Below are 21,773 nucleotides of genomic sequence, written 5' to 3'. Positions count from 1 at the left end.
CCTATTCCCTATATAGTGCACTACTTTGGACCAGGGCCCATAGGGCTCTGGTCAAAAGCAGTGCATTATGTAGGAAATAAGGTGTCATTTGGACACATCTTATCAATGTCCTTGAAGTCATGGCTTAAAACTGCATATTATTATGTTTCACTGGCACACGAGAACAGTTGCATTTAATAATTAATGTTGTACATTTAAAATGAGAAACACAAGGAAATAAACTAGCTCATTAAAGACAATAATGGTTCAAATACCATATTACCGGTATGGTAACTAGTGTCTAGTGCTGCAGCTTAGAGGATTCAAGAGCTCAAAGTTGGTCAGCCAACTGTATTTATATTCTTACAAAACTATGATTATTTTGTTGTGCAAATGTATGGCATTATTAACTGTTTCTTAAAGCACACAGTGAATAATGTATTACAGTTTGTTCACAGACATGTTCAGGGAGTTGAATCACATGTTTGAGGAGACACATTTGCTATGAAAAAAGGACTACTGCTTCCATACGTAAATTTACATTCTCTGATGTAGAAAGATCTCTTTTTCCCTTATTTTCTGATGACAAGATTGTTTTGTTCTTACCACCATGTTGAAACAAAGGGACCTAGTTCCCTTCTGTATCCTATTAAATGCATGATCCCCCCTTGCTAAAAGATACGTCAACATGAGAATATCAAATTATTAACAAGAAACTCTTAACTGTGAAATGCGATAATTACTGTGACGTTATGATGACACCATTATAATCTAACAAGGATTTGAATGGCCTTTGGCACATGATGAAATATGATATCAGAATATTTGAAAGGACAATTTATATATCATCTATAACGTTATAGTGATCATTATACAAACAGTGTCAAAATGTGATAAATTCAATAAAATGCACACTTGTAGAAAATCTAAGAGGAAAAAGTTGAGGACAGAACAAATTAACATTTACATTTTGGATTTAACACTGATCTTTCTTCCAATAAAAATAATACTCCCAGGCAAAATCCTTTAAAACATACCATTGTGTCGTCTGGAATCAAACGTACACATTTTGTCTTACCCTATCTAAATTACTAATGGTAACATACTGTGTTTCACATTTTCTGAACGGAAAACAATACTACCCACCCACTGGTTTCGGCAACTTTATTTGACACCCAGCGTCATTATGTCATAACAGCTGTAACACTGTCATGACACATATTTAGACCCGTTGTGACATATATTGCATTATTTTATGGCTGGTTATGACACCTACATAAGAGTGTTAAAACACACAAAACCTACCACACAAGGCAAAACATTCCATTACACCATAACTTACTTGTCAACAGTATGTTTATGTTATATATCATTTTATGAAATTGACCATATTAAATTATCATTGTAACTGTCCACACATTGATGTCAGACATCCCTACCCAATGCTTTGTTGCTGATGACTGAGTTGAATACAGGAGCAGATTTCAGGAGCAGGACAAGACACCCTTTTGACTGATGACTGACATAAGGGCATGTACGTGATAGGCCTTTCTGGCTTATATGATTATGATAGTCATAATGCTTCTTCACAGGGTCATAAAGAGTATTTTCTTAGTCCGATTAAAGTTACACAGGATGGGCATAATGCTTCATTACAGTGTCATAAAGTGCATTTTCTGCAATTTGTTTAAAATATGACAGAGACAAAAAAAAAAAGGAAGCTTCTTGGCAGGGAAAAAACAAAAACATTCTTATGTAGGTGTCATAACCAGCCATAAAATAACGCAATATATGTCACAACAGATGTAACTATATGGGTCATGACAGTATTATGACCATGTTATTACATGTTACGTCAGCTTTTATGACATGTGACATGTTTATGACCATGTCATAACGTGTTATGATGCTGGGTGTCAAGTAAAGTGTTATCCTGGTTTTTCACATCTTCTTCATAGTGCATCTCACTTAGTCTTTTTTCCGTTTCTGGATTTCATAGGTTTTTTCCATCAATGTCAGTGGGGCTATTTCCAAACAACGTGACCAGCTGATCTTCGTAATTTGCAATGTTTCTCTTCATGATGTCCATGCAGGGGCCCAGCAACCTCTCAAATGCCTGGACATCCATAACTGGTAAACACAAGAGGAGAGGTGTCAGACACAGGAAGGGATAACTCTAAACAGATTACTTATATCCATTGTAGGTCCTGATCTGACAAAGATCCACATTGACAAAGAATAAGAACAGCCCATGATTGTGTTTGGAAACGTTATTAGCCCTTAAATCCTTATGTCTTCCGTCCTTGTTTCTCCAATTCCTCTCAAACTGAATTGGAGGAGACTCTAATGAGCTTTGAGAAAAATGTAGGACAAGGACGGAGGAGTATATAAGGATTTGAGACACAGCCCACAGAGTAAAGGCAGTATACCTAAACATTTAACACTTCCCACAGCAAAAGCTGAAGCAGCTCTGGGTTTGTTCGTGACCAAAGCCAGTTCTCCAAAGTACTGCCCTCTTGAGCACGTGGCTATATCGACCTCCTCATCCTCTTGGTCTTTTTTCGTCTAGAGAGAATACATAAGAGAGTAACATAAACAACATAATATCCCACAAATGGCCTCCTGAGTGGCGCAGTGGTCTAAGGCACTGCCCTCGCAGTGCTAGAAGCGTCACTACAGACCCGGGTTCGATCCTGGGCTGTATCACAACCGGCCGTGATCGGGAGTCCCATAGGGCGGGGCACAATTGGCCCAGCATTGTCCGGGTTAGGGGAGGGTTTGGCCGGGGGGGGTTTACTTGGCTTATCTCACTCTAGCGACTCCTTGTGCGGGCCGGGCGCCTGCAGGCTGACCTCGGTCATCAGTTGAACAGTGTTTCCCCGACACATTGGTGCGGCTTCAGGGTTAAGCGGGCAGGTGTTAAGAAGCAGTTTGGTGAGTCATGTTTCGGAGGATGCATGACTCGACCTTCACCTCACGAGCCTGTTGGGGAGCTGCAGCGATGAGACAAGGTCGAAATTGGGGAGAAAAAGGGGGTAAAATCCCCCACAAAAAAAAAATTATTTAAAAATGATCACACAAATCCATCTTAACTAAATTTCTATGTATGATACATTCAAATCTGTAATATCTTAGACACAAACTTACCCTGCTTCTTTTCATGGTGATTCTAACTTGACCAGATTCAACTATATAAAAACAATCTGCTAGATCACCCTGCAACAGAACATACATTACAGTATTTCAAATAGCAAATAAACAATACATTAGAATGAAAGAAATACTTGCAAGAAGTACAATTACCTGGCATGATCATATAAAATAGAATAGAAGAGAAGATGGAGAAAACAATACCTGAGAGATGATCTGTTCTTCATCGCTGAATGGTTTAGAAGACAGCACGTCCACTACTTTCATTCTCTCTGAAAGCTGGGGATAACAGGGAAGGCGAACTTGGTTAAGACTGGTTTGCAGGGATGAGTTTGTTCTATACTTTAAAATACACATCATCTGAAAGCTGGGGATAACAGGGCACACACTAATTGGATTGCAGGGGACGTGTTTGTACTAATATGAGAAAGAAAATGCACTTTGCGTTCACAAAAACATATTCTACTGATAAAGACAGAAACACAATAGATCTATACCTCTAGTGATGTAAGGAATGGAAGTGATTCAATGAACTCCTCATAAAGTCTCCTCTTCAACGCGTTGTTCTTTACAATGATCCTCCTGAATGTCAGACGATCCTGAAAATAGACACAGTTGTCAATATATCTCTAATCATTTATAATGGTAGGATGAAAAACAACAAGTCATGTCGATGTCTGGCAATGGTGAATGATATAGTCAAGACAAACAGTCCACAATTTGGGATTGTTTTGTTCAGTGCAGTACTATTTCCACTCCTATGATTCATTTTTCCTTTTAGTCACTGTGTCCAACATAACATTTTCCAGCAGAGGGAGCTGCATCTCTAACCAATGTCAAGATTTTCCCCAAAAAGCTGTAGAAGTGTCCTATTATTATATCAAGCTATTATCATTTGTTGGTTTATCCGGATCCCCATTAGCTTTTTACCAAAGCAGCAGCTATTCTTCCTGGGGTCCACACAAAAACAGAAAACACGACAAATAACAAAACACTGATACACTCATAGACAAGAACAGTCACATAAATCTATAATACAACAATATACAAACAGTACAGCTAAATAATAATGTATGTGTAGATTGCGTGTTAGAGTGTGATAATGTGTGGGTGGCAGGTAGCCTAGCAGTTAAGAGCGTTGTGCCAGTAACTGAAAGATTGCTGACTCGAATCCCTGAGCCAACTAGGTGAAAAATCTGTCAATGTGCCCTTGAGCAAGGCCCAAGTCGCTCTGGATAAGAGAGTGAGCTAAATGACTAGAATGTGAATATTTGTGTGTGTGTCATTTCACAGTCCCTATTGTGCCATGAGATGTTGTTTTATACACTTTTTATGGTAATTTTGCTGTTTGGTTGAGTAATTGTAGATAGCTCTGTATAATACTGTGGTGGGTGATTCTTAAACCAGTTTTAATCATGGCGGTAACAAAGTGATTTAGAAAGCCATGATGCATCTGCAACAATCATTCTGAAGACTAAGATGCTTAGTTTATGGCACAGTGTTTCAATTTAAATATATTTAACATTTGTGTCTGAATTTTGTACATTTTCACCCCAAATTCTCATTAACGAAATGCGCCCGGATTAAATTCTCTGGTCATTTGATACAATTTTACTTTAGAAAAACCTAACTTATTTGAATAAAACACAAAATATGTTGCTGTAGTTTGTCCATAAATCATAAATGTTTTATACTAGTTGAAGTTTACATTAAACTATAATATTTATTACGTAAAAACACAATGTCTTTCTCATTACCGTAACATGTTTTTTGATTTGCTGTAAAAACACATACATTTTTTTATAGATTTGTATTCACCCATGATGGATCATCTAGAAGAGTAGTCCTTAGATGAGCACGTTCATTTAATTTCTTGACTTATATGCGGGAATGAGGATCTTATTCTCAAACACCCTCTTTACGACGCTTGACCTTCTCATTGCCAAAATTATTAAAGAGCTCAAATTGGGAAAAACTTAAGAGAACCATTACCTTACCAAAATGGAGGCATGAATGGGCCTCAGTGACGTGTTCAATTGTTCGCTGACTTGTGATGGCTGTCTCCTATTACTTGCAGATTGAGCCAAAGCCCTTCTCATTACCATATCATTCTTCGTCTGTTTCGGTAATGAGAACCTTAATTTCGGTTACGATAATAAGCAAATTCTAATGTATGTAATGTATGTAATGTAATGGGTGTGCTGTGCTGATAACTTAGTTTTTTTTTACCAGGACCACTGCTTACACCTATTGTATAGATTTTTTTGTAAAACATCAGTTATTTGATTAAGTAGAAGTTGTCAAGAAATATGCGTGTATAAACCCCATTTAATTGACTTAAAGCCACAATCTGGAGTTTGTGTTTCAGCAAAGAGCAACCCCCCCACTTAAAGGAGGATATCCCCTATTTTTACATGTGTACCTGTTTGTTTTAGCATTTACCTGTACTGTTGTTTGATATCCCACATATTTCGATTATTTATAAGCATATCGTGTTATTCTATTTGCATATTGGATGCCATTAAATTAAAACTAGATCTAAAATACCTTAGAACAACACATATCCATGTCTTAATACACCAATGTTACCTGTAAAGACCTTGGAGAAATGTAAAAAATAAATTTCAAAAGTAGCCTTTTAACTTTTGAAAATAAATAATTACAGTATTTATTCTTATGCTAAAATAAGGGGTATTTTAGTCAATTGCATTAAGATCAGTGATTTTAGTATTATACAAGTCATTTGAGATTAACAAATAACACAGTTTGATGTATTGGGTTACTGAATCTCTAATAGAGCCCAGGACAGTTTTTCAATGGCAATCTATGCAACGCTCATTACCAAAACATGCATTTTCATCTACGAAAGCTGTTTTTCATTACCGTAATGCACCGATATTTAGGAAATATTCCGAAAAATAAAATGTATACTTTAGTCATTTTGACTTAATCTGATAGTGTGCCTTTTGTTCTTTATCCAAATATGTGTACATAAACATAACATGAATACACAAGTAATTATGACAAAAAAAACTAGATTCAGAAAAGGTTATGTGTTGCTGTAATGAGATTAATTAAAACATAAATGTGTATAATTAAATTTGTAATATATTTGTTTGCAGTGTTATGCTTAACTCAGGCCTTTTCAATCAGTGAGAAATGTAAAAAAAAATGTATTCAAATTATGTTTATCTTTTTTGGACTTGGGTAATGAGAATTTTTGCATGGGTAATTTTGGAAATTGTGGTAAAATGCATAATATCTGATCAATAAAGATAACAATAATTATTAATTAAATAGCTAAAGATCCTAATCTTAGTAATCCAAGAGGAATTATGGTTGAAAATGTGTTTCTTTTTTTAAACTATTATTTTGTCAAGTGCCAGTTTCTTGAGAATCACCCATGTGTTCCCGTGAATTCATTTTGGACTTGGGGACTGTGAAGAGACCCCTGGTGGCATGTCTTGTGGGGTGTGTCTGAGCTGAATGTTATTTAATTATGCAGACAATCTGGAATTTTCGTCACAGTAATATTTCTCATAAAAACTAAAAGAGAAGATGATAATCTCTTGTCAAACTTCAACCGAGAAAGACTGACATGCATGTTGTTGATGTTAGTTCTGTATGCAGCAAGGCATGCTGCTCTGCTTGAGCCAGATGGAGCTTTGCTTGGTATTTTATGTTGCTGCACTTCATCAATATTGGACAAGACCAGAGCCTGAACAACTAGTACAGTTGATTTTTGTGTAAAAAAAACACATCTTCACAACTAATTTGTCAATATGACTTGACCATGATAATTGACCATCCAACGTTATACCTAGGAGTATAGCTTCCTCAACTTGCTCAAGGGTCACACCCTTTATGTACAACTCCAGTTGAGGTTTACATCTTGCTTTTAACCAAATACAATGCTATTATTAATTACCCATTCTAATTTTCCCAAGTACTCAACGCCATGGTCTGGTAGCATTTGGGGTTTATCACCTGTACAAGGACTCAAGTGCGGCTAATGTACAGAGTGTAATCCTTACAGCTCAGAGAGGAAAGATTCTTGGAAGCTCTTTGTACAAAACATGGCTTTTCCCTCACTGAGCTTTCTCAGATGTTTATCGATAGCTTAATACATACAGTGCATTCGGTAAGTATTCAGACCCCTTGACTTTTTCCACATTTTGTTATATTACAACCTTAATTCTAAAATTGATAAAATTATTTTTTCCCTAATCAATCTACACAGAATACCCCATAATGACAAAGCGAAAACAGGTTTTTAGACATTTGTGCAACTGTATAAACAAATATGTATGTTATGTATCTTATTTACATAAGTATTCAGACCCTTTGCTGTGAGAATGGAAATTGAGCTCAGGTGCATCCTGTATCCATTGATCATCGTTGAGATGTTTCTAGAACTAGATTGGAGTCCACATGTGGTAACTAAATTGATTGGACATGATTTGGAAAGGCACACACCTACAGTATCGTATCTATATAAGGTCTTACTGTTGACAGTGCATGACAGAGCAAAAACCAAGCCGTGAGTTCGAAGGAATTGTCTGTAGAGTTCCGAAACAGGATTGTGTCGAGGCACAGATGGATGCCAAAAAATGCCTGCAGCATTGAAGGTCCCCAAGAACACAGTGGCCTCCATCACTCTTAAATGGAAGAAGTTAGGTACCACCAATACTCTTCCTAGAGCTGGCTGGCCACCCGGCCATACTGAGCAATCGGGGGAGAAGGGCATTGGTCCGCGAGGTGACCAAGATCCCAATGGTCACTCTGACAGAGCTTCAGAGTTCCTCTGTGAACCTTCCAGTAGGACAACCATCTCTGCAGCACTCTACTAATCAGGTCTTTCACTGAGGAAAGGGGAAAGGGGGATACCTAGTCAGTTGTAGAACTCAATGCCTTCAGCTGAAATGTGTATTCCGCATATGCCTTAATCGACATCCACGTCTTCGGCACCCGGGGAACAGTGGGTTAACTGCCTTGTTCAGGAGTGGCCAGACTCCTCAGTGAAAGGCACATGACAGCCCACTTGAAGTCAAAAGTCACCTAAAGACTCATGCAAAACAAGATTCTCTGGTCTGATGAAACCAAGATTGAATTCTGGTCTGAATGCCAAGCGTCACGTCTGGAGGAAACCTGGCACCATCCCTATGGTGAAGCATGGTGGAGGCAACATCATGCTGTGTGGATGTTTTTCAACGGCAGGGACTGGGAGACTAGTCAGGGTTGAAAGAAAAATGAACGGAGCAAAGTACAAATACTTGATGAAAACCTGCTCCAGAGCGCTCAGGACCTCAGACTGGGGTGAAGGTTCACCTTCCAACAGGACAATGACCCTAAGCACGCCGCCAAGACAACGCAGGAGTGGCCCAGCCAGATCCCGGACATGAACCCGATCAAACATCTCTGGAGAGACCTGAAAATAGCCATGCAGCGACACTCCCCATCCAACCTGACAGAGCTTGAGAGGATTTGCAGAGAAGAATGGAAGTTCGAACAATTACAGGAGTGCCAAGCTTGTAACGTAATAACCAAGAAGATTTGAGGCTGTAATCACTGCCAAAGGTGCTTCAACAAAGTACTGAGTAAAGGCTCTGAATACATATGTAAATGGATTATTTCAGTTATTTATTTTTATTTCTAAAAACCTGTTTTTGCTTTGTCATTATGGGTATTGTGTGTAGATTGATGAGGGAAACAAATATTTAATCAATTTTAGAATAAGGCGTAACGTAACAAAATGTGGAAAAAGTCAAGGGGTTTGAATACTTTGCACCACCTTACAGGCATTTTGTCCATGTGATTGATGCAAAATTGACTGCTGAGCCATGCTGACAATGACTGCTGAGCCAAAAACTGCCAGACAACTGCTACCAAATTACAGTACTGTACAGTGCATATTGTATGATGCATACAATATGCACTGTACAGTACTGTCGGTTACTGCATGTACTATGAGGAACAGTTTAGGGGGCAGAAAATAATTCACTCACCAGGCACCAGAGAGCTCCGGGCGAGGTGGCTATGATGGTAGCAGCCCTGGGGGTGTTGTACATCAGGGCCAGCTCTCCAAAGCTCCCCCGGTTATCATAGGCTCCCACAGTCTTCTCAATGCCATCAACCCTCATGCAGATATCAAATATCCCTCTGAGAGAGGGGGGAGAGAGGACGAGATTTAGAGAGAACAATTTGGATCATATAATAGTCCTTTCAAGACAAATACAGTGATTAACTGAAATGAAACCATTGCCAAATATACTATGATGTATGGGAGGAACATTTGGGGAGTAACCCCGAAAGATTGTCAGTCCAACAGTTTAACCATTACGCCATGAAGTCCAAACCTCTTGATGAGGTTGTTAGGTGTTAAGGTTACTATAGTATGTCAGGGTTTACCTTTCTATGACATAGAAGTTATCCCCATCGTCATCTTGATCTATGATGTGCTCTCCTACCTCAAAGAACTTCTCAAACATGGCATCAAGTACTTGGGAAAATTGTTCCTGTGGTGTGAGATAACAAACAATAAATACAAATACTGACTGAAACAAAGACCTGAGGAGTATATCAAACTAGCAGTCTATTCAAATAGAAAACGTTGTAGGCCCTATGCTACACATTACTCATTACACAGCATCATACATACAGTACATAGGATACATGAATATTCAACTTGATTCCTCGCTACATGTTGTTACAGTACTTAAACATAATTGGCAAAACAATCCCACAGTGCATCGGGCCATGGCACAAAACTACTGGCCCCAGGCTACACTCTGTTCTCTTTTCTGTGTATAGCGTGTGTGCGTGTGCGTGCGTGTGCGTGTGTAATGAACCATAGCAGATAGTGAATGGAGGGAAAGGGAGACCCACTACAGTACGATGAGGGACTAAAAATATAACATTCTTCATCTTACCGGGTCCAGATTTTTAAACAGGAGGATATCTCTGCAGGCCTCCTGTAGTCTTTGCCTCTGCTCGTCTGTTTTAGGATGGGTCACCTGGGAAAGCTATTGTTATATGGAAAGTTATTGACAAAGATATTTTGAAAGAACACTTCTTTCGTCCTTCACGTCCAATTATCTGTATACTCCACGCACTAATACCAACACTCATCTAGTACAACATAATTTAGAAACCATAGCTGACATTTAGCTTGTCATCATTTTTTATCTCCAGAGAGTTCATTTCTTCAACAGTTCCTCTGTAGTCTCTGTAATAGTTTCTTGTGCAGTGTCACTTTTTGAAATGCAAGGCCATCTTACCCTCTGCTCTTTGTCCTCCTCGTCTTCATCAGGGTTGAATGCCTCCGCACACACTGTATGATAGAAGAGGTTATTGAAAGTTACTGCAAGACATTCACATTCACTGAAAATACAATATGCTGACCAGAAACACACATTCTGTTGAAGACATATGTTGCTTGTCAGAAAAGGTTAACAAAAAAATCGAAGAAATGTAGAAAAACAAGATTGTGCACAGAAAGGTATCACTGTATTTAATCCATTACTGATCCTAGTCTTATAAGCAACTGTCTTATTCATGGTGGATTTAGAGTCTTTGTGTAAAATGATTTTATTAAAAACAACCTTGTTTTAAAGTATTGGGCCTATTAACGAACTTCATCAAGATGTACGTTGTCTGTGTAAGATATTCATTAAAGATAATATGAGGTCCATGTTCCAACAAAGGAATATATTGTAAAAATATGTGGATATCCATGACATCTCTGAGAGATTTAGTAATCCTAATAAAGTATCACTTTTTATACAGATCAGAGAGATAAAGAGTGAGTTAACACAACCAGAATTGAGCCAGAGTTCAGACCCTACTTGTGACTAACATAAAGCACATAATGTATTTATTATGGGGTGATAATACCTTCATTTTACACTTGAAGTCGACACAATAAAGACTTTTTGATTGAAGATGCCATAGACCTTTTTCAGAGTTTTTCACAGTTCAGCTTCTCTAATACCACACAAAAACAAAGGCACTGAGCCCAAACCTCCCCTTAAGACTTTAAAGATGGGTGGCCAGGGGGCCTCTCTTTTCACCTTTCTTCTGGCATGAGTGCCCAACAGCTAGCCTGGTCAACCAGACTGAGTGCTACGATCATTGGTGAGCGTAGTGGTCAGTATCGTTGACCGGCCTAGCCAATCAGCTCATAGATGCCTCCAGCCAACCATCCTCTTACTAACTATCCAGATAACAGTACAGTCACTCCTCTGTCTGTCCGTCTTCATCAATAACCTCAACTTCCCACACAACAGACTAGGATGGATCCTCATAGCCACACGGTCCTGCTGCCGCAAGTTTCAACTCACATCATTTTGTGATTGACTTCCTTCCTGGGGTTTGTTAAAGGAAGATCGAGATGACGGTGATAATTCATCTCTATTGTAAGCGAGGCTGGGTAAAATGAAACACAGTGGAGGAAGAGATCGAGTTAATGGCCTCTGAGTGTTAATACCTACCAGTTACATTATCCAGGGGATTTTCATATCCACAACGACCGGAGACTTTACCTGTCCTACATACTCATTCTTACTCTAATGTTAAACAAAATCAAAAGAATATGATAGAATAGAACTAAAAACATTCTGTGATCTTTACTACAGAGTGGACCTAAAAAAGTATGGAGCCTGACTACCTGTGTAACTTCAGAAAGTATCCTTGAGTAAGAGACATCTCTGTTTTGTAAGTAGACTGCTGACTAAATGAACAGTCCAGACAGAGAAGTACCGTACTGTAGAAAATTGAAGATTCCTGGTAAAGCAAGTCAATTATTGAAATGGTGGTGTGTTGTTATAAGAACAGACACTACAGTGCTGCTGACTAAATTACTGCTGATTTCAGGCTCTCTGGGACTGGGTATTTCACGGTTGAAAAGTTAAAATAGACTACAGCAGAAGCATATCCCTACAGTGGTTTGTCCTTTAAAAGTTGCAGCGTACTGCGCCACAGCTTACTTGGTGCCACAGAATTCTATGGCATGTTATTTAAGTGCCAGAGACATCATTATTAGTACCATTAATGCTAGTTAGTGCTAGTTTGACCACCAGGCTGCATCTTTGAGAAGCATTTGATAGCCTTCAATAAAGGCTGTACTAGAGAATTTTTTTTTTTTTGTAAGAACATAGTATATGGGACTGATTTTAAGACATTTTTCTTAATTAATTTGATTAACATTATGGTGTTTCTATTCCAAGAAAAACAAAAAAACGCTCTGGAATGGAAAATATGACGCTGTACAACGTGACGGTCGGGAGTAGGCTACAGTACTTGGCAATTTTTTTAAAGAATCCCTGTGTTGTGTGGGCACGTGGGAGAGTGGGGTTCAATTCCCCGACTGTCCTTGTAAATAAGAATTTGTTCTTAACTGACTTGCCTACTTAAATAAAGGTTACACTAAGAGCATAACATTTCTACACCCTAATTGTATAATTGTAGTCTACCCAATACCCAAATGGAGATTCGGGTGAAAATAAAAATCACATTGATTTATCAAGACCAGTCCCCATGCCTGTCTCAGAGCAGTGTGAAATGGTGCTAAAATATTTGTAGGCTATTGCTTCAAATCCTATTGCTTCTATCTTCAATATGCTCTTTAAATAAATAAGGCATACATCACTTTTAACAGCACATTACTCAACACTAGTGAGACTCATGTTGCCTACGGTTGGCCTACAGTATATCGAAAAATATGACGTGACTCTCCGCCGATAATTACATATAGAGGATTGGAGGATTCTAAATTAAAACCAAAAGCCACCTCATGGGTCTCCCGGTGGCGGCTGGCACTTGTATCGAACCTGCATCTGTAGCAACGCATTTTGCACTGAGGGTGCCCCCATCCACTCTGGAGCCTCCATCCACAAAGTATCAAAATACAGAGAGGTGTCGTCCTGCTAATAGCCCATAATGGGCTATTATACAGTGGAGCAAAAAAGTATTTAGTCAGCCACTAATTGTGTAAGTTCTCCCACTTAAAAAGATGAGAGAGGCCTGTAATTTTCATCATAGGTACACTTCAACTATGACAGACAAAATGAGAAAAATAAAATCCAGAAAATCACATTGTAGGTTTTTTAATGAATTTATTTGCAAATTATGGTGGAAAATAAGTATTTGGTCAATAGCAAAAGTTTATCTCAATACTTTGTTATATACCCTTTGTTGGCAATGACAGAGGTCAAACGTTTTCTGTAAGTCTTCACAAGGTTTTCACACACTGTTGCTGGTATTTTGGCCCATTCCTCCATGCAGATCTCCTCTAGAGCAGTGATGTTTTGGGACTGTTGCTGGGCAACATGGACTTTCAACTCCCTCCAAAGATTTTCTATGGGGTTGAGATCTGGAGACTGGCTAGGCCACTCCAGGAACTTGAAATGCTTCTTACGAAGCCACTCCTTCGTTGCCCGGGCGGTGTGTTTGGGATCATTGTCATGCTGAAAGACCGAGCCACGTTTCATCTTCAATGCCCTTGCTGATGGAAGGAGGTTTTCACTCAAAATCTCACGATACATGGCCCCATTCATTCTTACCTTTACACGGATCAGTCGTCCTGGTCCCTTTGCAGAAAAACAGCCCCAAAGCATGATGTTTCCTCCCCCATGCTTCACAGTAGGTATGGTGTTCTTTGGATGCAACTCAGCATTCTTTGTCCTCCAAACACGACGAGTTGAGTTTTTACCAAAAAGTTATATTTTGGTTTCATCTGACCATATGACATTCTCCCAATCTTCTTCTGGATCATCCAAATGCTCTCAGACTTCAGACGGGCCTGGACATGTACTGGCTTAAGCAGGGGGACACTTCTGGCACTGCAGGATTTGAGTCCCTGGCGGCGTAGTGTGTTACTGATGGTAGGCTTTGTTACTTTGGTCCCAGCTCTCTGCAGGTCATTCACTAGGTCGGGGGGATTTAGGTGTGGTTCTGGGATTTTTGCTCACCGTTCTTGTGATCATTTTGACCCCACGGGATAAGATCTTGCGTGGAGCCACAGATCGAGATTATCAGTGGTCTTGTATGTCTTCCATTTCCTAATAATTGCTCCCACAGTTGATTTCTTTAAACCAAGCTGCATACCTTTTGCAGATTCAGCCTTCCCAGCCTGGTGCAGGTCTACAATTTTGTTTCTGGTGTCCTTTGACAGCTCTTTGGTCTTGGCCATAGTGGAGTTTGGAGTGTGACTGTTTGAGGTTGTGGACAGGTGTATTTTATACTGATAACAAGTTCAAACAGGTGCCATTAATACAGGAGTGGAGGACAGAGTAGCCTCTTAAAGAAGAAGTTACAGGTCTGTGAGAGCCAGAAATCTTGCTTGTTTGTAGGTGACCAAATATTTAATTTCCACCATAATTTGCAAATAAATTCATAAAAAAATCCTACAATGTGATTTTCTGGATTTTCTTTTCTCATTGTCTGTCATAGTTGAAGTGTACCTATGATGAAAATTACAGGCCTCTCTCATCTTTTTAAGTGGGAGAACTTGCACAATTGGTGGCTGACTAAATAGTTTTTGCCCCACTGTAATACTGTACATGGTGGCCAAGTCAGGATAACCAAAACATTTATTTATTAAAGACTATCAAAAAAAATGTTGGTACTTATTCATCATGAATGAGCGAGTCACTCAGCTATAGGTGCCGGGCTATATGACTGTGCCATACAACTTGATCATTTTTCACGATATTTTGGAGGTTATTTTGTTTTCAAAAAACGAAAGTGAGCAACTGTAATCTGAATAAAGGCCAAAACATTTATTTCTGTTTTTAGATGTAATACATAATACTTTTCACTGTATTATTTGTTTTGTCTTTTCTGGTGGATTAAACTGAAAGTGCAACCAATCACGGCCGGTTGTGATACAGCCAACCTAACATATAAATACATTTGAAGATATAATTATCCCCCTACCCTTCTTCTAGGCAAGTCTATTGTCCAGCTACCTGCCAATAGCCATAATGGCGGTGTACAACATGACCGTGTGTGTTTCAAAGAGTGTTTTCCAGTAAGCAACAATTTGTTTACCTTCATTAGACAACTTTGTTCCAATATTTTTGTAATTCAGTGAAATTTACTCCCATAGTAATTTGTTATGGATCCATAACTAAATAAATATCTGCATTTTGAAAGAGTATTTTTATCATCATTTTATTAACGAAAGCATAAAGGTTTTGAAGAAGAAATACTGTACTGCTGTTTTGAGTTTGAAATGAACTACTTCAGAGTACTTATACATTGCAGGTAGGGGGATGTTCACACCTACACACCTTGAAGCTTACAGGGCTAAGTGCCACAAACAAAGTTAACTACCCACACTGAAAGGAGGGAAAAAGGGCTACCCAAGTATGATTCCCAATCAGAGACAACGATAGACAGCTGTCCCTGATTGAGAACCATACCCGGCCAAAACATAGAAATAAAGAAACCTAGAAAACAAAAAATAGAATGCCCACCCCACATCACACCCTGACCTAACCAAATAGAGAAATAAAACGGCTTTCTAAGGTCAGGGCATGACATATCCCCTGTGTATTTATACCTGTGTTCTCTGTTTGTCTGTTGCCAGTTCGTCTTCTTTTTTCAAGACAACCAGCGTTTTGTGTCTCAGCTCCTGCTTTGTTCAGTCTCTCTTTTCTCGCCCTCCTGCTTTTGACCCTTGCCTGTCCTGACTCCGAGCACGCCTGCCTGACCAATCTGCCTGCCCAACCCTAAGCCTGCCTGCCAACCGGTACCGTTGCCCCACCTCTGGTTTACTGCCTGCCTTGAACTGTCTATTGCCTGCCCCTGTTGGAATATTAAACTATTGTTTATTTGACGTGGTCTGCATCTGGGTCTTACCTTCACACCTGACAGTTTACCTTCATTAGACAACTTTGTTCCAATATTTCTGTAACTCAGTGATATTTATTCCCATAGTATTGCTTTATGGAGCCAGAACTAAATAAACATCGGATTTTGAAAGAGTATTTTCATAATTATTTTATTAACGAAAGCATTAAGATGCCATTATTAGTGACATTGTTTTAGTTTGAAAGTGCAGACTGGCACTAAGAACAGCGGGAACGTCTCCCTAGTCAGCCCCCCCCCCTCCCTCCCCCTTCCTCCTCCTCCCTTCCCCATGGGCTAGGTCTGTCTTCTGTGCGCAGCTCTACGGCCCATCCAGTGCCCCCTGCCCTCATGTCTTGAACCTTGTGTGCTTTCAGTGGATACAGCTTGAGAACTGCAAGGCAATCCTATTGTGCGCCACTCGGGTGCCATGACCAATATGACCCATATATATTGTCCTGCTAAGAACTGTGTTAATAATATATATATGTGAGAATATTAAGGGGATTTTATATCATTCTAAATTAATAACAATAATAATCGCTTTGTTAAAAAAAATAATATATATATTTTGGAGATTATTTTGTTTTCAAATAATGTAAAATGAGTGAGAAAAAGGCCAATCTTGAACATGGGGTGAGACATTGTTACTAATTTGTAAATAAAGCCAGTTTGTTATTTATTTATGTTTTTAGAGGGAGAGAAACCAAATACCTACAGTCATCTCATGGATCTCCCAGTCGAGGCCAGCACGGGTATTGAACCAGCATCTGTTGCAACACAGCTTGCACTGCTACTGTAACGGTTTTCTTTAGGTGAAGGAGAGGCGGACCAAAATGCAGCGTGGTTTCTTTGATTCATGTTTAATAACAAAAGATAAACACGAACACTACAAAACAATAAACGTGGAAAACCAAAAACAGCCCTATCTGGTGCAAAACACAGAGACAGGAACAATCACCCACAAACACACAGTGAAACCCAGGCTACCTAAGTATGATTCTCAATCAGAGACAACTAATGACACCTGCCTCTGATTGAGAACCATACTAGGCCGAAACATAGAAATAACCCAAAACATAGAAAAACAAACATAGACTGCCCACCCAACTCACGCCCTGATCATACTAAATCAATACAAAACAAAGGAAATACAGGTCAGAACGTGACAGCTACGCAGTGTCTTAGACCTTTGCGCCACTCAGGCACTGTACAACGTGACCGGTCGGGAGAGGGCTACAATACTACAGTAAGAGCAAAATAATCCTAACAAAATAAAATAATAGTGTAACAACAGTTTTAGTAAATAATACTGAAGTCGTGCACAATTATCAGTTTCTATTTAGGTTTATGTCGCCCATTCATTGTCAGTTAGAGACACAGTAGGACCCAAAAGCATAATCAGTGCTCCAACTCCCCCTTGCGCTGGTCTGGAGCAATGAAGTGGTGACGCAGGGTACCGTATTAAACCACAATATTACCTCTAAGTCCCGCAGCATAATAACAAACCTTTAGTGGAGCAACCACTGTACTAATAATGTTCAGGCTTTTGTTCCACCCTAACACACCAGAAACAACAAAAATAACACACTCACCTGATGCTCTTCTAATAAATCGACTCATCACAGGAGCTGAAAAAAAGTGGAAAAGCGAGGTGATCATATAGGATTATATTAGAATCTGTTGTGGTGAAACTGCCATGTCAGTTTGCGATATTACAACAACAAATATCACTTCAAACAACGAACACTGTTTTATTCCCTCGGACATCATTGCATATCATTGCACACGCGGATAGAACAGCAGAGTGTGTCCTACGATTTTTTGAAATTACTTTTCTGGAAGCTCATCTTCTCCTTTTCCGAAACAAAACAAAAACAATAACAAATGCGCCTGGGGCGACCAGTGGCACTGTTTCACCTTTTGCAGATCTCAGCTTTAAGGCCAAATCAGGAAATATTGCAGTACCATACATGTTCTAATTTTTTTAATCAAAGCTGGCAACTAAATGACAGGTGAAAAGGACTCTTAACCTACTGTGGATTGTTATAACAATGTTGAACACAGATGTTACCTAATGCTGAATGTATATCCCCTCTTTTTGATAACTTCATCAATATTGCCCATGTGGAGCTAACATGGCAGCCATGGAATCAGTCATAATACTTTTGGTAGAAACCTCAATGTCCAAACTCTCTATTATATATTTGCTTTGCAAAACACCAGGGAAGAAAGCACCCTTTGCTAACCGAAAACTCCCAATAAGGAAGTGATGCTGAGTCCTTTGAAATGTGTTTTGCTCCTCTGATCAAGAATCTGTCCAATGAAAATCTAACTGTTAAAAGTTCATATTCAATCAAATGTATCTATAAAACCTTTTTACATCAGCCAATGTACAGAAACCTAGCATAAAATCCCAATATTCTGTTAACTCATACACAAATAACTCATCCTATACTTTTATTTGCGGCCAAAGCATGAATTGGAGAAAAAAAACACTTCAAAAAGCCCACCTCAAACTTGTATCTCAAACAGACTGTTTTAAAAAATGCTTGCTATTGCCTCATAGAGGATGGTGAGCTGGCCAATCAGCGGTCTACTCGCATGAATATTTTTAATGACCGGTATACGCCTACACCATTCTATTGTTGGGGTATGCCTACAACATTCTAACACAGAAAAGCTGCATTTTAATAACACACTTAATTCACATTTTATGGAAGAAAAACCATTTCTCTCATATTGTAATTCATTATAGGTCAAATTTCATAGAAATCTGGAAACACTGGACAGTTACTTTAAATGAGAACAAAATGTAATCTTAGTGAACCACACCTACACATGAAAAATACCAGCCTTGTCTCATAGACTAGACGTAACATAGTAAATGTAAATCCGGGACACTCAAATTAGTATGACGTTTGGTATGGTTCCTAAGACAGGTTACTTTTGGAAAAAACGAAAGCAAAACGAAAGGAGGGTGGTCGGTCGCAGTGGATGGGAGATGTATAATGCGAATGTCTAGCAACCCAAAGGCTGCATGTTTGAATCTCATCATGGACAATTTTAGCTAATTAGCAACAGTGCAACGACGGACTAATTTTTAGCTACTAGTATGTTAGCTAACCCTTCCCCTAACCCTTTAACCTTTTCACAAGTGAGTTCCACCCAGAGTGAGTTTTTTATGCGCGTCATGTCAGAATGCACACACTGTTCCAAAATGTGATTGTTACGCAACCCGTGCGGCCTGCTAATTATCTATAGGCTATTAACTACTTGTCAAATTCTAATTATTTTCAAACAAGTTTTATTTACCTGCCATTTCCTGGTTGCAAAAATTCAAATAGTTTGCCTAATTTCAGTTTTTGTGACAAAACAAGAAAGTATAGTGTAGAGAATAATTGAACCATCTAAACCGCTGTGAAATAGTTTCCATAACCCAAAGAATGTGAAATGTCAGAATAATATTTATTTAATTTATTTCAGCTTGTATTTCTTTCATCACATTCCCAATGGGTCAGAAGTTTACATACATTCAATTATTATTTTGTAGCAAAACTATTCGGTAGCCTTCCACAAGCTTCCCACATTGCTTCTGACAGAGCTGGTGTAACTGAGTCAGGTTTGTAGGCCTCCTTGCTCGCAAACGCTTTTTCAGTTCGGCCGACAAATGTTCTAATGGATTGAGGTCAGGGCTTTGTAATGGCCACTCCAATACCTTGACTTTGTTATCCTTAAGCCATTTTGCCACAACTTTGGAAATATGCTTTGGGTCGTTGTCCATTTGGAAGACCCATTTGCGACCAAGCTTTAACTTTGACTGATGTCTTGAGATGTTGCTTCAATATATCCAAATAATTTTCCTGCCATCTATTTTTGTGAAGAGCACCAGTCCCTCCTGCAGCAAAGCACCCCCACATCATGATGCTGCCACCCCCGTGCTTCACGGTTGGGATGGTGTTCTTCGGCTTGCAAGCAGCCCCCTTTTTCCTCCAAACATAATGATGGTCATTATGGTCAAACAGTTCTATTTTTGTTTAATCAGACCAGAGGACATTTCTCCAAAAAGTATGCTCTTTGTCCCTATGTGCAGTTGCAAACCCTAGTCTGGCTTTTTTATGGTGTTTTTGGAGCAGTGGCTTCTTCCTTGCTGAGAGGCCTTTCAGGTTATGTCGATATAGGACTAATTTATCTGTGGATATAGATACTTTTGTATCTGTTTCCTCCTGCATCTTCACATGGTCCTTTGCTGTTGTTCTGGGATTTATTTGCACTTTTTGCACCAAAGTACTTAATCTCTAGGAGACAGAACGCATCTCCTTCCTGAGCAGTATGACAGCTGCGTCGTCCAATGGTGTTTATGCTTGCAAACTATTGTTTGAACAGATGAACGTGGTACCTTCAGGCGTTTGGAAATTGCTCGCAAGGATGAACCAGACTTGTAGAGGTCTACAATTTTTTTCCTGAGGTCTTGACTGATTTCTTTTGATTTTCCCATGATGTCAAGCAAAGTGGCAATGAGTTTGAAGGTAGGCCTTGAAATACATCCACAGGTACACCTCCAATTGATTCAAATGATGTCAGTTAGCCTATCAGAATCTTCTAAAGCCATGACATAATTTTCTGGAATTTTACAAGCTGTTTAAAGGCACAGTCAACTTAGTGCACATATGTCAGAGTCAAGGCCCGCGGGCCACATCCGGCCCGCAAGAAGGTTTTTTACGGCCCCTGGGATGATCTTGATTTATTATTAGAACCGGCCCGCAGCAAGCCGGCAGCCCGCAGATCTTTTACACGCACCAATACTACATTTCCCACAATGCAAAGGTGACGCACCGAGCAGTAGGCTGCTTCATTTCAATATTTATTGGCACAGCAGTCGTCAGCATCACAGTAAAATTAACTTTCAGATACCCATCAAAAATGGCAAAACGGAAGGTGGATACTGAGAACCGGGGGTTTCAAACAAGGTGGGAGTCGGAGTATATGTTCACGAAGGTAGCTGGAAAACCTGTGTGTCTTCTGTGTGGAGAAAGTGTGGCGGTACTGAAAGAGTATAATCTGAGACGACATTATGAAACGAAACACGCGGACACACACGCGGACGCAACTGTCAAGGCCAGTTTTATTTTGGCAGAAGAGATCGCTAAATCAGCCCGGCCATTTACGGAGGGGGATTTCATCAAAAACTGCATGATTAAAGTTTGTGACGAAGTTTGCCCAGAAAAAAGGCAACTCTTTAAATGTGAGTCTGAGCAGAAACACCATTGCCGAGAGAGTAGACCAGTTGTCCATCAATCTAAAAGAGCAGCTTGTGAAAAAGGGAAAAGATTTTATTGCATATTCCTTGGCTGTGGATGAGAGCACCGACATTTCTGACATTGCCCAGTTGTCAATTTTCATCCGCGGAGTGGACTCCAACCTAAGCGTGACAGAGGAGTTTTTGGCTTTACGTCCTATGCATGGCACAACTACGGGGCATGATTTGTATGAAGAGGTGTCAAGATGTGTAAATGAGATGGAGCTGCCTTGGGAAAAACTCGTGGGTTTGACAACCGACGGAGCACCTGCGATGTGTGGACACAGGAGCGGACTGGTGGCGAAGATACGGGAAAAGATGCAAGAGGAAAACGCGACAGGTGAGCTGACAGCTTATCATTGTATCATACACCAGGAAGCGTTGTGCGGTAAAGCCTTGAAAATGGAGCATGTAATGAGCATCATCACGCGCACAGTTAACTTTATCAGAGCCAAAGGTTTGAATCACCGCCAGTTCAAGGCATTTCTGACGGAGT

The 21,773-nt window shown here is 39.5% G+C and overlaps 1 protein-coding gene across 1 annotated transcript in view; it reads right to left on the bottom strand.

Moving 5' to 3' along the window:
* Positions 1-1,627: 1,627 nt before the first annotated feature.
* LOC139408950 (cAMP-dependent protein kinase type II-beta regulatory subunit-like) overlaps positions 1,628-21,773 on the bottom strand; it is a 34,983-nt gene continuing 14,837 nt past the window's right edge. The window contains exons 2-11 of the mRNA XM_071153475.1: positions 17,574-17,609; positions 10,407-10,459; positions 10,059-10,151; positions 9,538-9,644; positions 9,135-9,288; positions 3,627-3,728; positions 3,334-3,408; positions 3,127-3,195; positions 2,409-2,544; positions 1,628-2,109 (exon numbers count right to left, since the gene is read on the bottom strand). Of these exons, the coding sequence (XP_071009576.1) occupies positions 1,973-2,109; positions 2,409-2,544; positions 3,127-3,195; positions 3,334-3,408; positions 3,627-3,728; positions 9,135-9,288; positions 9,538-9,644; positions 10,059-10,151; positions 10,407-10,459; positions 17,574-17,609 (962 nt within the window). The 3' untranslated portion in view covers positions 1,628-1,972. The remainder of the gene's footprint in view (positions 2,110-2,408; positions 2,545-3,126; positions 3,196-3,333; positions 3,409-3,626; positions 3,729-9,134; positions 9,289-9,537; positions 9,645-10,058; positions 10,152-10,406; positions 10,460-17,573; positions 17,610-21,773) is intronic.

The sequence above is a fragment of the Oncorhynchus clarkii genome, chromosome 1 (genome assembly GCF_045791955.1).
Source record: "Oncorhynchus clarkii lewisi isolate Uvic-CL-2024 chromosome 1, UVic_Ocla_1.0, whole genome shotgun sequence".
Lineage (NCBI taxonomy): Eukaryota > Metazoa > Chordata > Actinopteri > Salmoniformes > Salmonidae > Oncorhynchus > Oncorhynchus clarkii.
The sequence above is the reverse complement of the archived record's forward strand: the minus strand, read 5'-3'. Positions and strand labels throughout refer to the sequence as shown.